The sequence below is a fragment of the Hypomesus transpacificus genome, chromosome 8, assembly GCF_021917145.1.
Source record: "Hypomesus transpacificus isolate Combined female chromosome 8, fHypTra1, whole genome shotgun sequence".
Classification (NCBI taxonomy): Eukaryota; Metazoa; Chordata; class Actinopteri; order Osmeriformes; family Osmeridae; genus Hypomesus; species Hypomesus transpacificus.
Window position 1 is genome coordinate 6,467,716 of NC_061067.1, and position 19,267 is coordinate 6,486,982.

The 19,267-nt window shown below is 47.2% G+C and overlaps 1 protein-coding gene across 2 annotated transcripts; it reads right to left on the reverse strand.

The window, feature by feature from the left end:
* Positions 1-1,554: 1,554 nt before the first annotated feature.
* LOC124470059 (enhancer of polycomb homolog 1-like) lies at positions 1,555-18,488 on the reverse strand. 2 transcript variants are annotated; one of them, XM_047023746.1, is made up of 15 exons: positions 18,177-18,488; positions 16,637-16,747; positions 13,146-13,305; positions 12,327-12,472; positions 11,803-12,009; positions 11,469-11,617; positions 10,505-10,658; positions 9,683-9,841; positions 9,373-9,462; positions 8,982-9,130; positions 7,973-8,370; positions 4,250-4,374; positions 3,982-4,123; positions 3,499-3,823; positions 1,555-3,250 (listed from the first exon to the last, which is right to left on the reverse strand). In XM_047023746.1, the coding sequence occupies exons 3-15, from the start codon at positions 13,243-13,245 to the stop codon at positions 3,178-3,180; spliced, it is 2,217 nt and encodes a 738-aa protein (XP_046879702.1). In that variant the 5' UTR covers positions 13,246-13,305; positions 16,637-16,747; positions 18,177-18,488; the 3' UTR covers positions 1,555-3,177. The 2 variants fall into 2 exon arrangements, with proteins under 2 accessions (XP_046879702.1, XP_046879701.1); XM_047023745.1 differs by lacking the exons at positions 16,637-16,747; positions 18,177-18,488 and adding an exon at positions 14,661-15,108.
* Positions 18,489-19,267: the final 779 nt, after the last annotated feature.

Consider the following 19,267-nt stretch of genomic DNA (forward strand, 5'->3'; position numbering starts at 1 on the left):
AGCGCTTGCCAGAGCGTTTCAGCACTGTTTTCTCCAAGTTTCCTCTTCACTGAGGAGTGAGCACTTATGGTACCATACAAACTGAATGGCCTCTATTGAGCGAGGCAATTTTCTCTCAAGGGGCTGCACACAACAGTTCCTGCTGCTCCATCTTGCCTTGTGCTAAGGAGCAGACATCCAGAGAGAATGAACTAGTCCTGAGAGAATGGGCCAGCGAGGTGTGGAGAAGGGCCTCATGCTATCATCAACGTGTCTGCAGGAAATGGGGCAGCAAGCCTCAATCATTCTCTTTCTCAGAACAAATTGTACACAGAATACAATATTCCACACCTGGCAAGGCAAAGGCCAACAAAATAAACTCATTCGTTATCAAACCGAGACTTGTCCGACTTCATTTCTGCAGTACAAGAAAGATACACAGCCTCTCTCTTTCCCCCTCACTTTATCTTTTTGGTTCACATATTGTTTTTTAAGCATTATAACACAATACAAAAGAATAGAGAGCAAGAGCTTGAAGCCAGGACATTCCTTCACTACCGATACATAATGCAGCAAAGGAATATTGTCAAACAGGTATCTACCAAATACAACGTGGGAGTGTAGGCCCAATGTGTTTGATGGGGGGAGGGGGGGTGTCAATGGGGGTTATGTGTGTGTTAGTCAATTGTGTTTTGGCAAGTCTCTTTGTGAGTGTGATGGTGAATCGATCTCAAATTCTTCCTCAGACTGAGCTCTGGTGGTGAACTGCATCCAACTAAACCCGGCTCTGACTGTCGCACCTGTTTTCGAGGGAGAAGGATAGCGAGGGGGTTAACCGACTTGGCGACCAGCCCTCCCAATTGCTGAGGGCATTTGATCCAGCGGTGAACAGCTGCAGTTTGTATTCCATGCGGTTATTTCTGTCACCCTGTCCAGTTTCCCCCATACCCGAATGCTGCGCCAACGCCCGGAAATTCTAAATGAATTATGGAGCGCGCGCCCGTAAAACTATAGTTGGCACACAGGTTGAGTTCCCAGAAGCAAAGTGTGAAAAGGTGGCTATTTCGCTTTGCTGAGCTTTCAAAACCGAGCGTTGTCATGGTGAGAACAATTGTCACTGTGGGTCACTGTGTGTCTGATTGAGTGAGAGCGTTCCCGTCAGAGGCATGCAGTGTATAATTGATTCCACGCCACAGGTCTCTCCCTAAGCCAAGGTAGCTCTCCCAGTACGACCTCCACCCACACACACAATGGCTAATCAACTCAAGGTTTCTCTGCTTTCATCACGCCATTCCATGGCAAATTCGCTGCTTGCAACCATGTTGTCGCAGGAGAATTTTCACTAACACTAGGAAACGAGAGAAAGGCTTTAAACCTCAATATGCATGTGAGTGTAGAATTTTCATAAACTTTCATTAATGTATCACCATGGATCTATTCGATCAAGTCTTAAATATATCTCGACTTGTTAAACCCGTTGTCAACATTGACCAGGATACTTAGTTTATTCATGTTCCATCACTCATAGCTAAGTAGAGACATCAAATAATTCAAATATTCTTTGTACAGTGTACACACCCCCACACACAAAAAGAACAGCAAGTCTATAAAGTTCACATATAATGCCCTGGGCTTTATTGTCATATTTTTCCGTTAAAGTTCTGTCACATTTCTTTTTTTTTTTTTGTCTTTTCAGCCTCCAGGTGGGACAAGAAAACCTCAAGGATATATCCTGCCATCGGACTGGACACTCAGATCCTGGACACAGACGAGGAGTACTACTAAGTAGCACTGTCTTTGTGCCTAACTCTTCACAGAAGAGAGCACATATAGAATTCCCGAGGGAAGGCACCCGATACTTCTGTTTTTTTGGCCTTGCAGCCATCTGGAGAATTTTTATTTTTTTCCCAAAACAAAATGGTGGGGAAATAGAGGAAAGAAGCAGCTTTCCTCCATCACCTGTTAGCTTTTCTTTTTTTTCCTTGTCCGAAAATGGAATGATGATGATACACGTACAGCCATAACTGCTGCTCACCTCCCTTATCACCTATGCACAAACAAGTAACAAAATAATGAAGTCTTTCAATAGAAGCTTACAATCAAGTTGACCACAAAAACAGGTGTAATTACAAAAATAACTAAATTCTGTAGTACAAAAAAGAAAAGTAAAGAAACAAAAGATGGGGAGGGCTTAAAATAAATCTGAGGACTCCCATTGCATGAAAAAGACAGACCAAAAGTATCAATACAAAAGCAGCATCAATAATTATCAAAACCATAAAACAAACAAAAACAATAGTGCTTTGAGTCAGAAGCAGCAGAGGCTTCTGGGAAGAAGAGACTTCACTGCCGTTTTGTTACTTGTGTCAGGACAATGTAAATGGAAGATCCCAGGAAGAGAGAGAGAGAAAGCCCCCCCCCCCCATTCAGTAAACCAAAGCCAACCTTCCTCTCCTTCGGCTCTCCTCACCACAGAGTCTGTATGTATGCATGTCACCACTTTGAATTCCACAAGATCCACAAGGGAGGTGCAGTGTTCCCTCAGGGGGAAGTCACCATAATACAACATACCCAGGAGTCCGGAGCTACCAAACATTTACTACAGCACAGAAACCAATGAAGATACAGTGTACAAAAAAAAGAAAAATAAAGAAATTACAAAATAAAATAAAAACAGAAACTGTAAACACAGCACAATAAATAGATAAAACAGCAGGCTCTGCACCATGCACATGATGAAGCTAGTCTTTTATACAACTCTCGCATCTCTCACACAACATGGTTCGTAGTTTCAATTTTTTTTCCTCTCGTTTTTATTCCCAAGTGCAAAACATCACAAATGGACAGTTCTGTATTCAAGTAACATATGTACAAGAAGGGGTAGGGGGAAGTGTATTACAAATATGTAGTTACTGTACAGATACTAATTTGCCATATTCATAATTTACAGATGTCAATTTTACTCTTATTAACAATAACGAGAAATGAAAAAAAGTTTTAAAAAGCATGGAGATGAGAATTGCGTCTGATCCCCCCACGGTTGCCATGGAGATCAGTCAGTATGCGTGTGTGTGAGAGAAAGTCCTGCTGTCTCTTTTGCATTCCCACTGCTACGATGCACAGCACCTAGAGAGAGGGCCGGGGGCCTGGCGGAGGACAGAGAGAGATGAGAGTCGGAGAGGGGGGTGACATGGGCCACTACGTCACCTCCATGGCCATTGTGTTGTCCGCCAGGCTGGTCAGTGCTGGTTTGTCTTGGTCGTGATTATCCCTGAGGACGGAAAGAACACGGAGATGTAGAAACACGACTGGTGCAGTTACAGAGGCAGCGACGGCTTCCACCAGGGCGAGGGGCGAACACATTCGAGAAAATCAGGTCACCTCGGATGTTAAACGTCAGGAAAGCACAAGAATACATTTGGAGACGTAAGACCTTACCATGACGTGGCCAAAACTAAGCTGTCCACGACACGGCTAGTTGTGTGTGTGTGTGTGTGTGTGAACCTCTGTCTCCCTCACCTGGAGCTCATGTCCATGGTGCCAGTCCCGGTGACCTTGGGCATCTGACAGTTGGAGGCCGTGGCCAGCTTTAAGGCAGATGCCGTCACGCCGCCCAGGGTCCTGGGGATGTGGCGCCCGGCCGGGACGCTCAGGCGGAGGTTGTTACCGAGCAGGACCTGAGTGGCGTTGGGGACGCCGTGGGCATTGGGGGTGGGCACCAGAGTGCCGCTGGCAGGGGAGGGAGTGGTGGTGTTGGGGGAGGGCTGGAGGAAGATCGGGGGGGACTGGGTGGCGTGGTGCGGAGCAGAGGTGGTGCTGGAGATGTGTAAGCCCTTGTAGACGCCTGGCAGGACACACGGAAAACAGAGCTTAGTCCGCCGTCTGGACCAGGTCCACTTCACTAACGTATCCCAGCCAATGTCGAGCTTTAAAAATGGGCCAAAGACTTGGCTCCCACATGGGTAGCTGGGGATAGGTTCTGGTCCATTTCAGTGAACTCACCTGAACTGGGGAGGACCCCGTTGACTCCACTTCCCAGCACCCCCTCCTCCTTAGATTTCAAGGCCAGCAGCTGGTCTGACGTGAGCAGGGCCGAGGCGGCAAACTGGGCACTGGCCTGGTCAAGCGTCTTAATCACCAGGATCTGGACAGAACACATGCACACACACACTAGGTGAGCAACTCGGGGAGAGGCGTCTAGGTGCTGGAGCAAAGACTGGGGGCGGCGGGCCGTGTTGGGGGGGAATCCTCAGGTTGTGGGGGCACTGACCTGTGTGTTGGGTGTGGCGTTGGTGTCTGCTGCCTGCTTCTGCTGCTGTTGGATCTGCTCCAGCTGCTGTTTCTGCATGAGGGCCAACTGCTCCTGGTGCTGCTGGTACTGCTCTGCTGTGAACACTGGACACACACACACACACAATCAGCACTATGAGCTTTCTGGGAAAAATAAGTTATCCCAAAGCACTTGGAGCTAATGCGCACCCATTTGAAGAGGTGAAAAGACAACGTTTTCGGTGAGTGCTCCTAAATCTTTGCTAGTGCTCCTAATTTTTAAGTTGGGAGCACCAGTGCTACCAAGTAAAAAAGTTAATTTCAAGCCCTGGTTCTTCACTCAGAAAAGCATACATGTTCAATGTAGTAAATCAGAGCAAATCAATAGCCAGGTCATTACTGAGAGATTTTTGTCAGTGAAATCAATTTGAGGGGGGACCAGTTTCAGGCTTAAGAGCACAAGCACATTTTCAGGTTTCCGTGTCATAGATCCTTGGTTTCTCACACGCTGCGTTGTGTTCAAACACGTGCTTAAAAAATAACATGCCACTAATAAGTACACCATCACCCTGGGGAGGAGCAACACACACACACCAGATCCCGTCAGAAGAACCAGGCACAAGACTGCACTTGGAAGTGAGCACTGCTTATTATTGTTATAGGTACAACAACTCCATCAAGGATTTGAGATCCATGGGGATAGTGTGCACAAGACAAGAAAGCTTTAACCAGTTCTTTACAACATCTCCTCCAATGACCCTATGTAACTGCACGTCCATGCCCCTGACAACGTGGACATGGCTAAAATAGACCCTCCTAATATGATCACGGTACTTGGGAGTGGAGGCCAGAGGACATCCAATCCCAAGGTCTGAACAGTCGGGCACACTCACACCTAAACTACAATTCAAACACGCATCAACAGCGTCAACTGACTGGTAATGGGACATCCTGTAAATGGAGTGTTTGGTGGTGAGGGCCCAGTGGGGGCCCAGTGGGAACAGTGCAGGTGCTCTCCCAGAGTGCAGCCTGACTGCCGCAGGGCTGAGGATCTGCTCGTTATGTGAATGGGGCTGGAGGAGACGTCAGGAGGCCTGGAGGGACTCTTGATGGATTCCATCCAAGAATGAACCGGGTGAGATCAGGTGACCAAGGCAGGCAGACCCTCATCATGGCCTTGTGCTAGCATGCTAACGGGATACAGCTGCTCCTCACCCAACAGGAAATCTCTCCACGCTAGGAATACTGGATGCTCATTCAATCACTGCAGATGTCAGAGGAAGGCATTGCTGAAACGAATGAGGAACTATATGTAGAATGCAACACTGATAGGCAGTATTGGCTGGGGGTCTAGCTTTAAGCCAGCCATGGACCAGCTGAGAGCCAAGAGGGTGGCTCAGGCTTTTCCTAGAATACAAAGTCTGAACAGTGATTATGGTTTGAAGGAATAAGGAAGCAGCAATGCAGCGGAATAACAACTAGACAAGCTACGTGTCCAGAAGGGAAGACTGAAGATTAAATATGAAAACATGGAACTCGAAAAGTTTTGAAAGGTTGGAAAGAATATCTAGTATATGAGTGTCCTAAGTTTCAAACGCTTCTTTCAGGAATGTGAAAGACAACCTTAAAAGGAGTGACAGTATTATTACTGAGTGTCCAGAAATCTTAGCCCAGGGTAGGAGGATGTATTTGATTGTTTGAGTGTTTCCCACAGCATGCATGTCTACCGTTTGTGGATGTGTCGGATTCCTACAAAAATTGACAGCTGTGATATAAGCTGAAAGATGCCTATGCATGGAAACAGACCTTGATTAACACTGATCCTTCTTTTGTTGTATGGCAACCACATATCCGAGACACCTAGCAGAGGAAACGTGTTCCTGAACATGTCAGAAGGACAACAAAGCTTGGAGGGAAGAAATGATGTAAGGGAGTAAGGAAGTTACAAAACCCGCTACTAAAATGATATAACTGATTTCCAAGCATGACATGTTCTTTGATATTGAAAGTCGCGCAGCATAATTGTCCACGCCAGGCCTCTGAAAGGAGCACCAAAGTCAACAAAGGAAACAGCAGGAGTGTGAAGAGGAGACGTCCTTGACTTCAGGTGGTCTGCATTCTGCTTGCTGGGACTCTCTGCCCCCTTACTGCTCCATTCATACTAACACATTGGCTAATTGACAGTTGCTCCAGCAGCAACTCATGTATTCCAACAAGGCGCAGCAGCAGTATGTGTGTAATAGACAGAAGAGAGCTAGCATTGAAGCCTCATTAAGATTGGCATTTACACTTTGGCGCAGACACTGAACGCCGCCTTTTCAAGACATCTCTCTCAGCAAACACAGCGAAATCCAATGGAACAAAAAGGCAGCCCTTGTCATTTCATGCATGGGAACATATTCCAATTATACTCCTCTACACACTAGGGATGCCACGAGAACCGATACTTACGGTACCTTCCGATGCTAAAATAATAAAACACCGACGATGCCCATTTTTTGAAGCACCGTAAGTACCGTGAGCGCCGATGCCAGATGTTAGCATCGGTGCTGCGCCTTCAGGAGTGTTCCAGGCGACGTTTACATTAAGAAAAACAAGATGACAACTGCTGCTTTAGCGATCGCCCCGCTTCGACTTGTTGACAAGAAAGGCAAAAAAAGTAGTTTGCGTTTGAGGCAGATGACCGTGGCGTTATAATTAATCCGCAGAAGCCATTATGCAAAAAATGCTACCGCAGTCTTCTGACCAAGGGGGAATACTTCCAATTTAGCTAAGCACCTGAAAGATCGTCATCTGGATTTGTTTAAAGAATTCAAGGCAAGTTCTGATTCAGTTCCAGAAGAGGCGCAGCACCTATGCTAACATCTGGCATCATACAAAATAAATCAATGTTCGTTGAAGTCGCGGCGAAATTCTGAATACATACAAAGAATGCTCTTTTTCTGTTTACACAAAGATACACCTTACATGATGTTTGAGATGGTGGGCACGTGTGTTACAATGGCTTATGTACATAGTTTAGGTTAGCTGTAGTTTTAACGTTAGCCCATAGCTTAGAAGGTAAACTCATGTCATGTTCATCTTGATAGCTGAATGGCTTAATTGCACTTTATTATGTTGTGCTATGCTCTATTGCACATGTTTTGTATGTCTTTGTAGGACATTTTGCTATTTTTCAAATATTTTAAAGAAGTTCATGGTTCAAGTAGCCTACATGGAATCTAGACAATCCTCTTTTTTTTACCATGGTATCGAAATTGGCATCGAGAATCGTGTTATTTTAATGGTATTGGCACCGACTACTGAATTTTTGGTATCGTGACACCCCTACTACACACACACACACACGTTCTTGGGAACCTGCTCCTCAACACTGAAGCATTCCCAGCTGTGCCAGAAACACAGCCTTCTGAGAGAAAGTGTTATGGGGTCAACCCCCCCCAGACAGGCTCTTTCAGGCAGACGCTCAGCTGCTTTTGCTAGGCACCTTCATGACCTAACTGGCCCTTCCAAGACCCAGGCTCTGCCTGAGTATCTGTTGCTCAGCACTATGCACACTTTCTGTGGCTCTATGCATCATTCCTCTCCTCTCTCTCTCTCCCCCTCTGCCAGGGATCCGAGCTCAATTTGAGGTGCCGACAACAAACAAACATAGCATGGCCACCTTATCGCCTCAGGAAAGACAACACCCAAACCAACTGTGCGTGTCAAGACAGGTGCTCACCGTGTACAGGGGCGGGAGGGGGGCCCGTGCGCTGTTGGGACGCGCCTCCTGAGCCCAGCGTCCCAGACTGCCCCAACGGCGTGCCCTTAAATCCTCTTTGTGACGTGTCACCTCCACCCGAGCGGGGATGGGATAGCGTCCGTGGTCTAAAGTGCCTCCAGCGGCATGACTTAATGTTCAAAAGCATCTCGTTGAGGTCCGCGTGTGCTGCCGACGATGGCAAAGGGGAGGTGGAGGCTGGAGGGGTGGCGTGGGATGCACTCGAGGTATTGTTTGCTGAGGTACTGGCGGTGGCGTCGCGGAGCGGCGAGGCCGGGGTGAGCGCTTCCGTTTCGGGGTCCGAGTCCAGGCTCTGGAAAACGCTGTCCAGGTCCGAATGGGCTCTGTCCAGCAAGACCCTGCGATGGAACCAGAGATCCTCGTTACAGAACATAGACATGATAACCACACCAAACCATCAGGTGTCACTATACAGGGCTAGTCTAAAAGGTGTTCAGTCTTCCATTCTAGCCCTGAGGTCTCCTGCTCTGATAACATGTTGCAGCCATAATTAAACGTCAGCTAGCAAGCAGGTACAGCCCTGTGAATCCTGAGCTGCCTCCGGGCCCTTATCAGTTGCTTCCCCTATACAACAATAAAGGAGTTTATTACACCCCCACCTGGGTGCGCCTAGAGATTCTCACGCTGATATCAAATGCAACGTGTGATGAAGCCACCAGTGGGGGCTCATCAAAAGGCTTAGGATCTCTGTGTGACTCTGGTAAACTGGACTGGGTCCATGGGGAGGGGGTTGCAGGCATTTCCCACCATGGTGCAGGGGCTGAACCCTGCTGAGTTCCTGGCTGGCTGCTTCAATCACTTCTTTGCAGCTCCAGTTAAATCAAACTTTATTTATACACGGAAAGTGGTATGGGTTCATCTCAGTGTGGCTGGATAAAAGGATAATGCCAAGTGAATATATTGTTCTTCCATTATGGCTGCGGTAACGGGTGGGGGGGCTGCAGCTCACCTTCCCCCTCGGCCGACGCGTCGCCGTGCCAGCCCCACGCAGCGGCGGGGAACGCTGAGGGAGGTGAGGCAGTAGCGGTAGCGCGGGTCGCCCAGCCCGCCCTCCTCGGGGCTCGCCCAGGGCCAGCTGGCGCTCCGGTCCGGTCGAGACTGAGGAGAGCAAAGAGACGGGGAGAGAGAGAGAGAGACAGAGAAGGAATGAGAGAAGAGACAAGAGGGAGAAAGCATGATAGAGAGATAGGGGGAGAAAGACTGTCAGTGCATTGATCGGGCCACTAGAGCGTGGAAGAGGGATGTCTTTGGCAGCCAAACGGCAGACCGGCCGCTCGGCCACCGGGGGCTAAAAATAGACCAGCGTGTGTGCGTTTGTGTGTCAAGGGGAGGGCACTCACAGCGTAGTAGTGACAGCCGGCCTTCCTGCGGAAGGCGTAGCAGCCATCTGGGTCATTCTCCTCTTCGGCCTCAGAGGAACCTGAATGGACCTGAACTCCACATGGAGGGAAGAAAGGTAAACAAACAGCTAGTGTCAGATCTGGGGCACACACGCTGCAAGTCACCGACCCTGTACCACAGTCAGATCCCATCACGAGCACATGACATTGTGTACAGTCCCATAGGAAGTGCCATTAACATTTGGGTGTTGGATCCATTCCATGGATGCAAGCTAAAAGGGTTTCCCCGCAGCGGTTTCCAGGGCTGTACCTGGGAGAAGGGTTCGTCGTCGGAGCTGGGGAAGTCGTACTGGTTCAGGTCCTTGGGGTTGAACACAGAGGGGCCTGAGTGGGGGGGCGCCGACACGGCCGGGATCTTGGGCTTCTTCTCATATTTCCTTTTCGTCCGGACCACCTCCGTCTTCTCCGGCTGGGAAACGCACACAGACACACCCGGATCAGAGATGCCGTCACACTCAGTCTACACAGCCCCCGCCCCCCTTCCCCTACCAAGCAGGCCCGCAGAGCCCCGTCTAATGGAAACGTCTGAGTGGAAACCCTGAAGGTGCCCGCGCACGTGGAGAAGCAGCACAGGATCATTGATATGCAGATGGGAGCGCGTGCCAGATGCCGAACACCCCGGGCAGATGGCGTGTGCGTAGCCCTCCTAAAACTCCCTAAAGACCCTGCCCACGCCGTGCCTGAACACACTCCAGCACGGCGGGGGGTTAGTCAACTTCTATTCAAACCCTTTCCTCCTTGGGGAGGTAAGAAAGGGGCGTGGTGGTAGTGGGGGGGAGGGGAGGGGGGGAGATGGAACACACTTCAGTGATGGAGCTGGGGGAAGGGGTGGGAGGGAGTTCCATCAATACATGGTTAAACGGGTAGATAAGGGAACAATAGAGTCAACTAGCTGGCACAATGAAGAACAAAAAGAAGAGAAGCGAGGGGGACCCCAGGGAGAGGAAGTGAAGAGGTAGAGAGCTGCTGCAGGCCCAGTTCATCCAGACATCATGAAGGACGTGAGGTGAGGGTGGTGTGGGGGGCAGGAGGAGAGGCCCAGCACCGTGGGACCGCTCGCATCCTCGCTCACCTTGGTTTTGTAGTCCTTCAGGTCCATGTGGTCCTGGTGGCGGTACTGGTTGCTGCTGGACAGGGGGATGGGGATGGCGTACACGGGCTTGACCAGGGCGCGCTGGGCCAGCGCCTCAGCCATCACCTCACTGCCAAAGTCAGGCATCACGTTCCTAATACAGAGATAAAGGAGAGGAAGCAGAATGAAACATCAAGTAGAATCGGCTCTTTCTTAGATAACCAGCTGGTGCTATACCGCTAGAACGTAACACCCCTCCCCTCCTGCCGGTGGGCCAAACTCCCAGAGACGAGTAGCAGCCGAGGCGAGGCTCTGATAACAGGGAGAATTGAAATGTCACCGCAAATCAAAAAAGGGCTTCAAGGGGGAAGGATTCCAATTTACAGGTGCTGGTGACAGGCTCCCCCTCAGATGAAATTCATCCCATTGAGACGCCATGTTTAAATACCGTGAGAACCGCAACAGTGTGTGGGTGGAAACCACTGGAACTCTAAAGCTATGCTCAACACTAAAGATTGTATATAAACTTTAAATGGACTGAAAGTCACCATGATGATTTTACTTCCAAGCCCCCAAATAAGGTGATCACGCAGTGCACAGCAATGTACCCAAGTCACCGAAGCGGCCAAGCTTGCTTCCAATAAATAACAACCCCCAACACAGGTACGCAAAACATTGCTAGCAATGCACCACCCCAGGCAGGCAAGCTAAGCCATAACAGCCTTGAGTAGGAGCCGTCAGTCTACAATAACAACCCATGTCTCAGGGCTGCCAAACACGACTTTCCGGGGCAAAAAAACTGGGACTCGACTGCACACAAACAGCATACGAAATTGTGTTACAAAAAAACCACAGCGAATCCCTGAAGGAAACGACCACGACAGACCCCCCCATATCTCGGGAGGCATGACCATGTAACAGAACCCCATGCAGCTGTTCTCCTCTGGCTTTGATGGCCCCTCACCTCTTCTCCACGATCTCCAAGGTGAGGTGCAGCAGCTCTCTCTTGCTCTTCTCCCTCCTCTTGATCATCTCCAGGATGGTGACGGCTCGACTCAGGTCCCTCCTCAGCTTCAGCATCTTCTCGTAGGACGCCTCGTCGTTCTTGCGGTTCTGCACGAGCCCCGGGGGGAGAGGAGGGAGAATCGTTGGACGGGTTTGAAACAGGGGGGGGGGGGGGGGGGAATGCCCTCGCTTTCTTTTCTCACACAGACAGGCATTTTTTTCTACAGAATACCCGTCTCACCCCCCACCCGCCCTCTTCCCAAACACCCAGTTTCCCCGCCAGCGAGACTCACCTTCCTGGTCTGCATTTTCTCTGTGCGGCGGCGGAAGGCCACGTAGGGGTCGCTGGTGCTGGATCCGTCCCTCCTCTCCTGCTTCACGGTGGGGTGCAGCGTGCCGCTCTTGCAGCCTTTCCTCTTGCGGCTCCAGTAGTCGTACACCTCCTGGATGAGCTCGTCGTCCTCATTCAGCAGGAGCTTGGCCTCCTGCAGGCTCACCGCCTGGGACAGGGGGATCACAAGGCCACATTGTCATCTCTCAACGCCAAGCCGGCACACCTCAGCTGTGCTACTCCCATAACGATCGAAAGCCCTAAAGTCACCGACTGTCAGCACTGTTTTATTGAACTTGTTTTTGCTCAACAGGAATGAGAAACCATATTATGAATTGTCATTTGTAGCACCGAAAATTCGGATTCATCATTTACAAGCATGCCGAAAGGCCATTGGCTGTTAGCGAGACAGTGAGTGTTTGTGTGTAGGGATTGGCCCAGCGGAGTGAGGACAGCCCTCCTGCGGAGCGAGGCGGGTCCAAGTACCTGCTGGCCGCTGCCCTTCTCCAGACGGTCGATCATCTCCTCAAACTGCAGGGCGGTGATCTCCATCTTCTTCTTCAGCTTATTCACAAACGCCTCGTCCTCAGAGTCCAGGTCGTAGTCCGGCTGCTCCGTGTCCAGGCTGAAAGCTATGACGCGGGGGGGGAGGGAGGGCAAGAGAAGGGACCCGGTGAGAACCTCCATAAAGTAACATTTCAGAAATGGCATTCCCAGCGAGCACCGTGCAGCCGACCCCAGACAAGCATGTCCTGGTTTTTCCACACGCACTCTCTCCATCCTCCTGCATCTTTAAAAAGACGGGGCGGCGGAGCAGACAGGGATACACACACACACTCTACAGGGATGCACACTGTGTGGGCTTGCAAGGAAATGGGTCTGAGAGATGGTCCCCTGGGTCTATGGGGGTGTACAAATCCAGACAGTGGCCCACACTAACCCATCACTTTTGGGGCCGAGCTCCCCCACCCTTGCACATAACCCCCCCCCCCCCACACACACACACACAGTGCTGGAGTGTGCTCAAATGCTTTCAGACAGCAGGACACCTCTGGGATCACACAGCTGCTATTAGAGACACCCCAGGGGCTGCCACAATCACTTACACATGCTACACACACACACACACACACACACACAAAACACACACACACACACTGCAGACGACGCTCCCTAAATACCGCAATAAGATTACATTCAAACCACAGACCAGCCCTTTCCAGTTCACGGAGAGAGGACAGCATGCCCCACATCCGACATGGCACGTCGTGGGCCAGTTGCCCACTGCTGCTGGGTCCTACTCACGCTGTATGTGAATGAGCTGCTTTGGCATCTTGAAGTCCCCGGGGTAGAGGGACTCGTAGTAGGCGATGTTGCTCTCCGCCTCGGGGACGGGGATCACCATGTTGTCCCTCTTCTCCCCGTACACCTGCTGCGCCGAGATGGCCCGCTGGAGATGGTGCTCCTAGAAGGGGGGGGGGCGAACAAACACACACACACGCGTGAGGACGTGGTGTCTTCTCTGGCCGGAGACTTGCCTGAGCTGTCAATCTCTCAGAGAGCATTGTGACATGGTTGAACACATCTTGCCCGACGCTTGTTATAAACACAGGCTAGTGCAGGTGGTAGGCTCCTGTGTGCTTCAGCCAACAATCTTCAATGCGTCCATCTCACGCAGAACGTTTAAAGGCCATCTGAGGTCACTGCTGTTGAGCAGGGCCCATCCATGATTGGTCATTTGACGAAAGGAGCCCTGTAGTCAACAAACACCTTACACATACAGGTACGCAAGCACAAAATAGGCCATTGAAGTCTAGTCGGGTCCCACTGGAGAAAATGTGGGTCAGGCAGCTAGCCAGCCAGCCACAGCACTTAGCTCCTTTAGTAGTAAAACAGACATTTCATCTCCCCTCCATCACTCCAGGCTGTTATGCAACAGTTGCAGGAAGAAAAAAAAAGGAGACAGAAGAGGGGGGAGACAGTCTGTGTGAGCCGATGCTGACTAGCTGCTGGGTTCAGTCATCTGTTCCCTCCCTCCCCCTACCCTCTGTTTACATTAGCACACAGCCTCCCTGGGGCTGGCTGAGGTGAATCAGGAACCACCAGGACCAGATGCTGCACATACTCATGCAGGGGCTTTCTTAGATTTAACACCCATCCTATCTTTCAGTTCACACCCAAACTCAAATCGAATATATATTCTGTATATACAGGTTGTGACACATGGCATTAATGACAACACTAGTCTAAATTACAATACCTTTAGGCCAATCCTTGGACATGTGCAATAGGCTACATGAAACCCGACACAGGTGGCCTACTGTATGCAGCTATAAACCAAAATATAGTTTCTCAAGTACGTTATGATTCTGTTTTTAACACTGGATATTGCAATTCACATCCCTCTTTCTAGTCGCTCGTAGAAACATGTCTGCTCTGTGTCTCCCCCTTGCAAATGTTAACTGCAAGTACACCACTTGGAAGGCCCATCCCCAACTGTCTTTACCAAAGAGAAAGTCAACAAAATGGAGGATGAGAAACGAGTCACGTGACTCCTTTGTGCTTTCCGACACAATTATATGCAATATATGAACATATAACACAACTTATGAATCAAATATCGAACCAATACAAACATCGTATCACAATAACAGTTGAACACTGATAATACGTGCTAAATTCGTCGTGTTCTATCGTGTGCACGGAAAACAGACATGGCGTCCATTTTGCGCAAGCTTGCGCAGACAAGATATAGGGGCGCCCCTCACAATGTGAAAATGTTCAAAAATCGAGAACTTGTCTTGCAGCGATAAAACATACCGATTCTTCCTCCTTTTCCATCCCAGTTGGCATTTGCGGTACTGCCCGGTTGATAGAGGCATATTCGTGCAAATCGGGCAAGTCCTCGCAGCGGAAGACGGGTAGAGGCTTGGTAGCGTCCAGCGCCCGTGCCCGAAACGACAATTTACTCATTTTTATAATATAAGATGCAGCATAAATCTATCCGATCTCCTAAGAATAACAACAGTTCTGTTTCGAGTTATCATGGATGAATCTGTAACGTTCTCTAGGAGTCAACCGTTCGATTGGCTAGCCGGATAGTCTATGGCGATGCGCATAGAGCCGGGCAGGCCCGGGTCTTGGTCGCTCTCTGTCGGTCTCTTTTTTTCTTATGCTCCGCTCTCCCTCCCTGGTTCAATACGCCATGGCCAACATGGCGGACATTACAAACTCTTGCAACTCTCCGATCGTTCCTAGCGGCCCAACCCCCGATCACAAAACAACCATTCCCACACGGTTTCATGCGCGTGCGCGTTCGTCAGCTTTGGAGAAAGGAGGGGTGGGTACTCGGGGGCACCGAGGTTGAAAAAAAAAAAAAACATCTGATGAAGGTGTATGCCGTACCCCGTTTTCTGGGATATCATGATTCATTTGCAAATGAATTATGCTAAATGGATGCCAATTTATGAAATTGTCCGAAATCATGTAACTTTTATATTTACGTTTTTATCATGACACTGCATTACTGATTTATAATTTTAAAGCATCTGATTCCTAATAATAATAATTATTCAAAAAATAAACGTTTCCTTCGAGAAAAAAACCCAGAAAAACAAAACAAAATAGATTCTCAAGTAAACCCTATATATTGTGCAGTAGAAAAATATTTTTCAGTTGAAGGGACCAGCATTGATTTATGTATTTAGTGCATACAATATGATGATGCAACAGTTACTCTTTATAATGATATCAATGTGTGTTTGATAAGTTTACAAAACAATGTGTAACAGAAGATGAACTCGATTTGTGAAAATAATCCAATCTGGAAGATAAAGCGGCAGCTCAAAGTAGAGGCCCCGAGGTTGTGTGCTGATGTTCAGTGGGACCCATTTATTGGTAAATGTCCCCCCCTTGTGTTGACTGTTGAAGGGTTTTGTGAATCAATATTCAGGTCTGAATTCAGCATGGGTTTTACAACTTATTTAAGTTAGGGACCTAAGTGTTATTTTCTGTGATATTTAGCACATGCTTCAAAATTTGAACCAAGCTGTCCCATTTTCATTAATTTGGAATTGAATACTTTTATTTTCCTACATCCTAGGGATGGGCGTTATATATTTTTTTAATCGATTTATCGAAGTAATGACTTCCCTCAATAATGATATCGTAACATTAATTCATTTTCAATAATATTGATTATGTCGATAGAGAATAATTAGGAACAGCAGTCCATTTAATTTCTGTGATGCAGCAGGAAGTTGCGGAGAAATGGTAGCCTACGCTCACTAAAATATACTGAGCACCTCGAGTGGAGTAGCTAGTTGTCTTGTCTTAAGAATTTCAGTGCCCAGTCTAACCTTGTGTTGTTCTGTGTACCTGACAATAAAAGACTTGAACTTGAACTAATGTTAACCGCAGAAAATGAGTCTTATTGCCGAAAACAGTGGCAGCGATAGCCATGGCGAGGGAGCTTCCAATTAAGAAATCATTGATAAAAAATTTAATGGAAATATAAATATCTATCGTGATAATGTTTTACCCATATCACCCAGCCCTACTACATCCCATTAAAAAAGTAATCTTTGTTCATTCAGTATTGTTATAACAATGTATTTAAAAAATCATCCAATTGATCAGCCATTGACTGATTTGCCCTTCTCTACAACCTTCATTTTAAGGTATACACACGTATATCATTTAAAATTAATTGTAGCACCTCAAAGCTTAGCGATGCCTTCATACCGTTGACTGGTTAGAAAGCTAGGGGAGATTCTAAATTAGAAACAGCAGCTAACCTGTATTTACAGCGGAATGGAGTCCAGCCACAAGAAGAGTGAAGAATGACATTGTACTCCATGGTCTTCATCCACTGGGTAAAGAGAACATAATCCATTGCCTTTGGAGCCCTGGAAAAATGAAGATCATCAAATGAGTAACGTGGAATAGCAAATCCAAACATTCAAACAGACTGGATTTAAGTAGAAAACTTTAGTACTCTCTTGTTCACAACTGGATAAAGTAAGACGTAAGCCTAGTCAATGACAATTAACTGAGAACACTAGCCTAACATACATAGAACCAATTTGATTAAGCATGATAGCCACACCAGGGCAATGAGGGATGATCACAATTAATTCCACAATTAATATGTTAAGGAGTGCGTCTTGACATCTAAACACGTAATCTAAGAGCGTCTGCTAAATGACTAAATGTAAATGTAAACACGGCACCAGAACAAAATCCACAGAAGTGCATCTTTAGCGCCACCTAGCAGCCGGTTATTCTTCAGTGTTGCTGAGAGACAAGTCGAGACTTGACTATCTAAACAAGGCAAATAAATGGGTCTAGGACAATAACCATTTTAGTGCTGGACTTCAAGCTATCCTGAAGTTCAAAACGGTATAATTTATTGGAGATGGCAACGCTCCGTCATCGACACGAGACGCAAAAGTTAGTAACATGGACAAGAGTTACATAGACATTTATAGAAAATCGGACAGCATAGACAACCACCCAATCTCCTCACTCTTCACTCACCCTAACTATGACTACACTCGAAACCCACTTTTGCTATGCTAATGTAGGTTAACTTGGTCACTCCTCAAACAAATAACGTTGGCTAAAATCACGAAAAATCTTCGAACAATAAAGCACAATACTGTAATCGGATGATTGGCCTACATCGTGTGAAAATACACATGTAGTAGCTAGTTACAATTCACAAGTTATAGCCTAACCCGGAAAGCGAATACTCGATGTTGTCTACTAGTAATGATACTCTTAGTAAGAAAAGCTAGTGAACGAGTGCAATCTAGTAGTGCTAGTTAGTTACTAGCTTAATAGATAGGGTAGAACTAATTATTAAAAGAAAATGTGTCATACACATGAGTTTGGAGAACAAAAAGTGAAAACTTGGCATTCACAAAGGATCATCGAGATTAATATCGATAGACAAGCGGAATCAAATAATGACAATTCACGCTGCTCAAAACTAATATTGATATGAGAATAATTTAACCATCTGACTAGCAATTTGTTCCAATACGAACACTCAGAAAATAGACTGGCCCATCGCCATTAGCCATACTGTAGCCTAGCTTTTAAATGTCGTCTTTAGCTAGCTGGCAACTGTAGCCTAGAGAGCCCGTCCAGATCACACTTCAGATATTTAGCCGCTAGCTAACCGTAGCTATTCTGATAACTCGCCAACTAGTGATACATTATTTCAACAAACTACATTCAAACATAAATTACAGGATTACGACAATATTTAATTCAGCGCAGTGTGGCTAAACAGTGCGAAAGATGACACTTGCTGATATACAGATAATTTACCCATTAAGCCGTCACCAGGGAGGGGGATGATGACAGTTCTGGTCGTCATGCTAGCTTGCTAGCTAGCTATCTTGTAGTGCCAGCTAACTATCGAGATCAGTTAGCAACTTGCATCGACCAGCTAAAACCAGGCAATGATTTCCAATCTTTTCAAATGAGTAGTGTTATAATCCAGCAGTGACCGTATGAAAAGAGAACGTTAGCTAACCAGCCCTCTAAAATAGATATTTTTCACGACTGAATTTTTTTTTTGCTCGAGAACCTTCACAGTTGTGTCGGTGACCAAGCTAGAAGGGTTAAAAACTTTGCAGACGGTTTGTGATTGGATAGCAAATTCCACCAATCACCTGTGGAGAAAACTCAAGAACGATGAGTTCAGCGGAAGCCAGCCCTACTGTTTATGGATCACATTGTACATCCTTTAGACATGTGAGATATCTTCAAATACTGAAAGCTCAATTTATCGTATATTATAATTGTAGAGAAACAATAATAATACATAATTATATTTACTTAGCTACCAACTGTCAGTATACCATAAATAATTGTGAGGGTATTACAATGGTTTTCAGTTTATCTAACAAGTGGGAACTTGTATTCAAGAACGTTTTTCATGAGTCCTGACAGGATTGGTCCATAATGATTTAGTGCTATAGCATCACATTCTATCCATCTCATTCTCAATATTGTTGCAGTGTTATGAAACATTCTCTTTCCAGAGGCAATTATTGCAAGCTGGGCTCTGTCTCCCCTCTGTGTTCCTCTCCTTCTCCCACCAAACCAATGTTCATGCAAGGCAGTTTTATTCCGTGTCTGCTGTCCTATTCCTGCATTTAGCTGTCATGAAGGGAAACTTGGTAATCATCTCACTGTGATAGAACAATGAGGGGACATTCCTTATATCCAATATAATATCTTAATTATGGGTGATTTTAACATTCATGTAGATGACCCAAAAGATCCTCTAAGTAAGGCCTTTACTGCTCTTATGGATTCCACAGGTCTCACTCAGGTGGTTTCTAAACCTACCCATCTTCACTCGCATACATTGGATTTAGTTCTCACGCGGGGAATCAAGATTAGTGATGTCA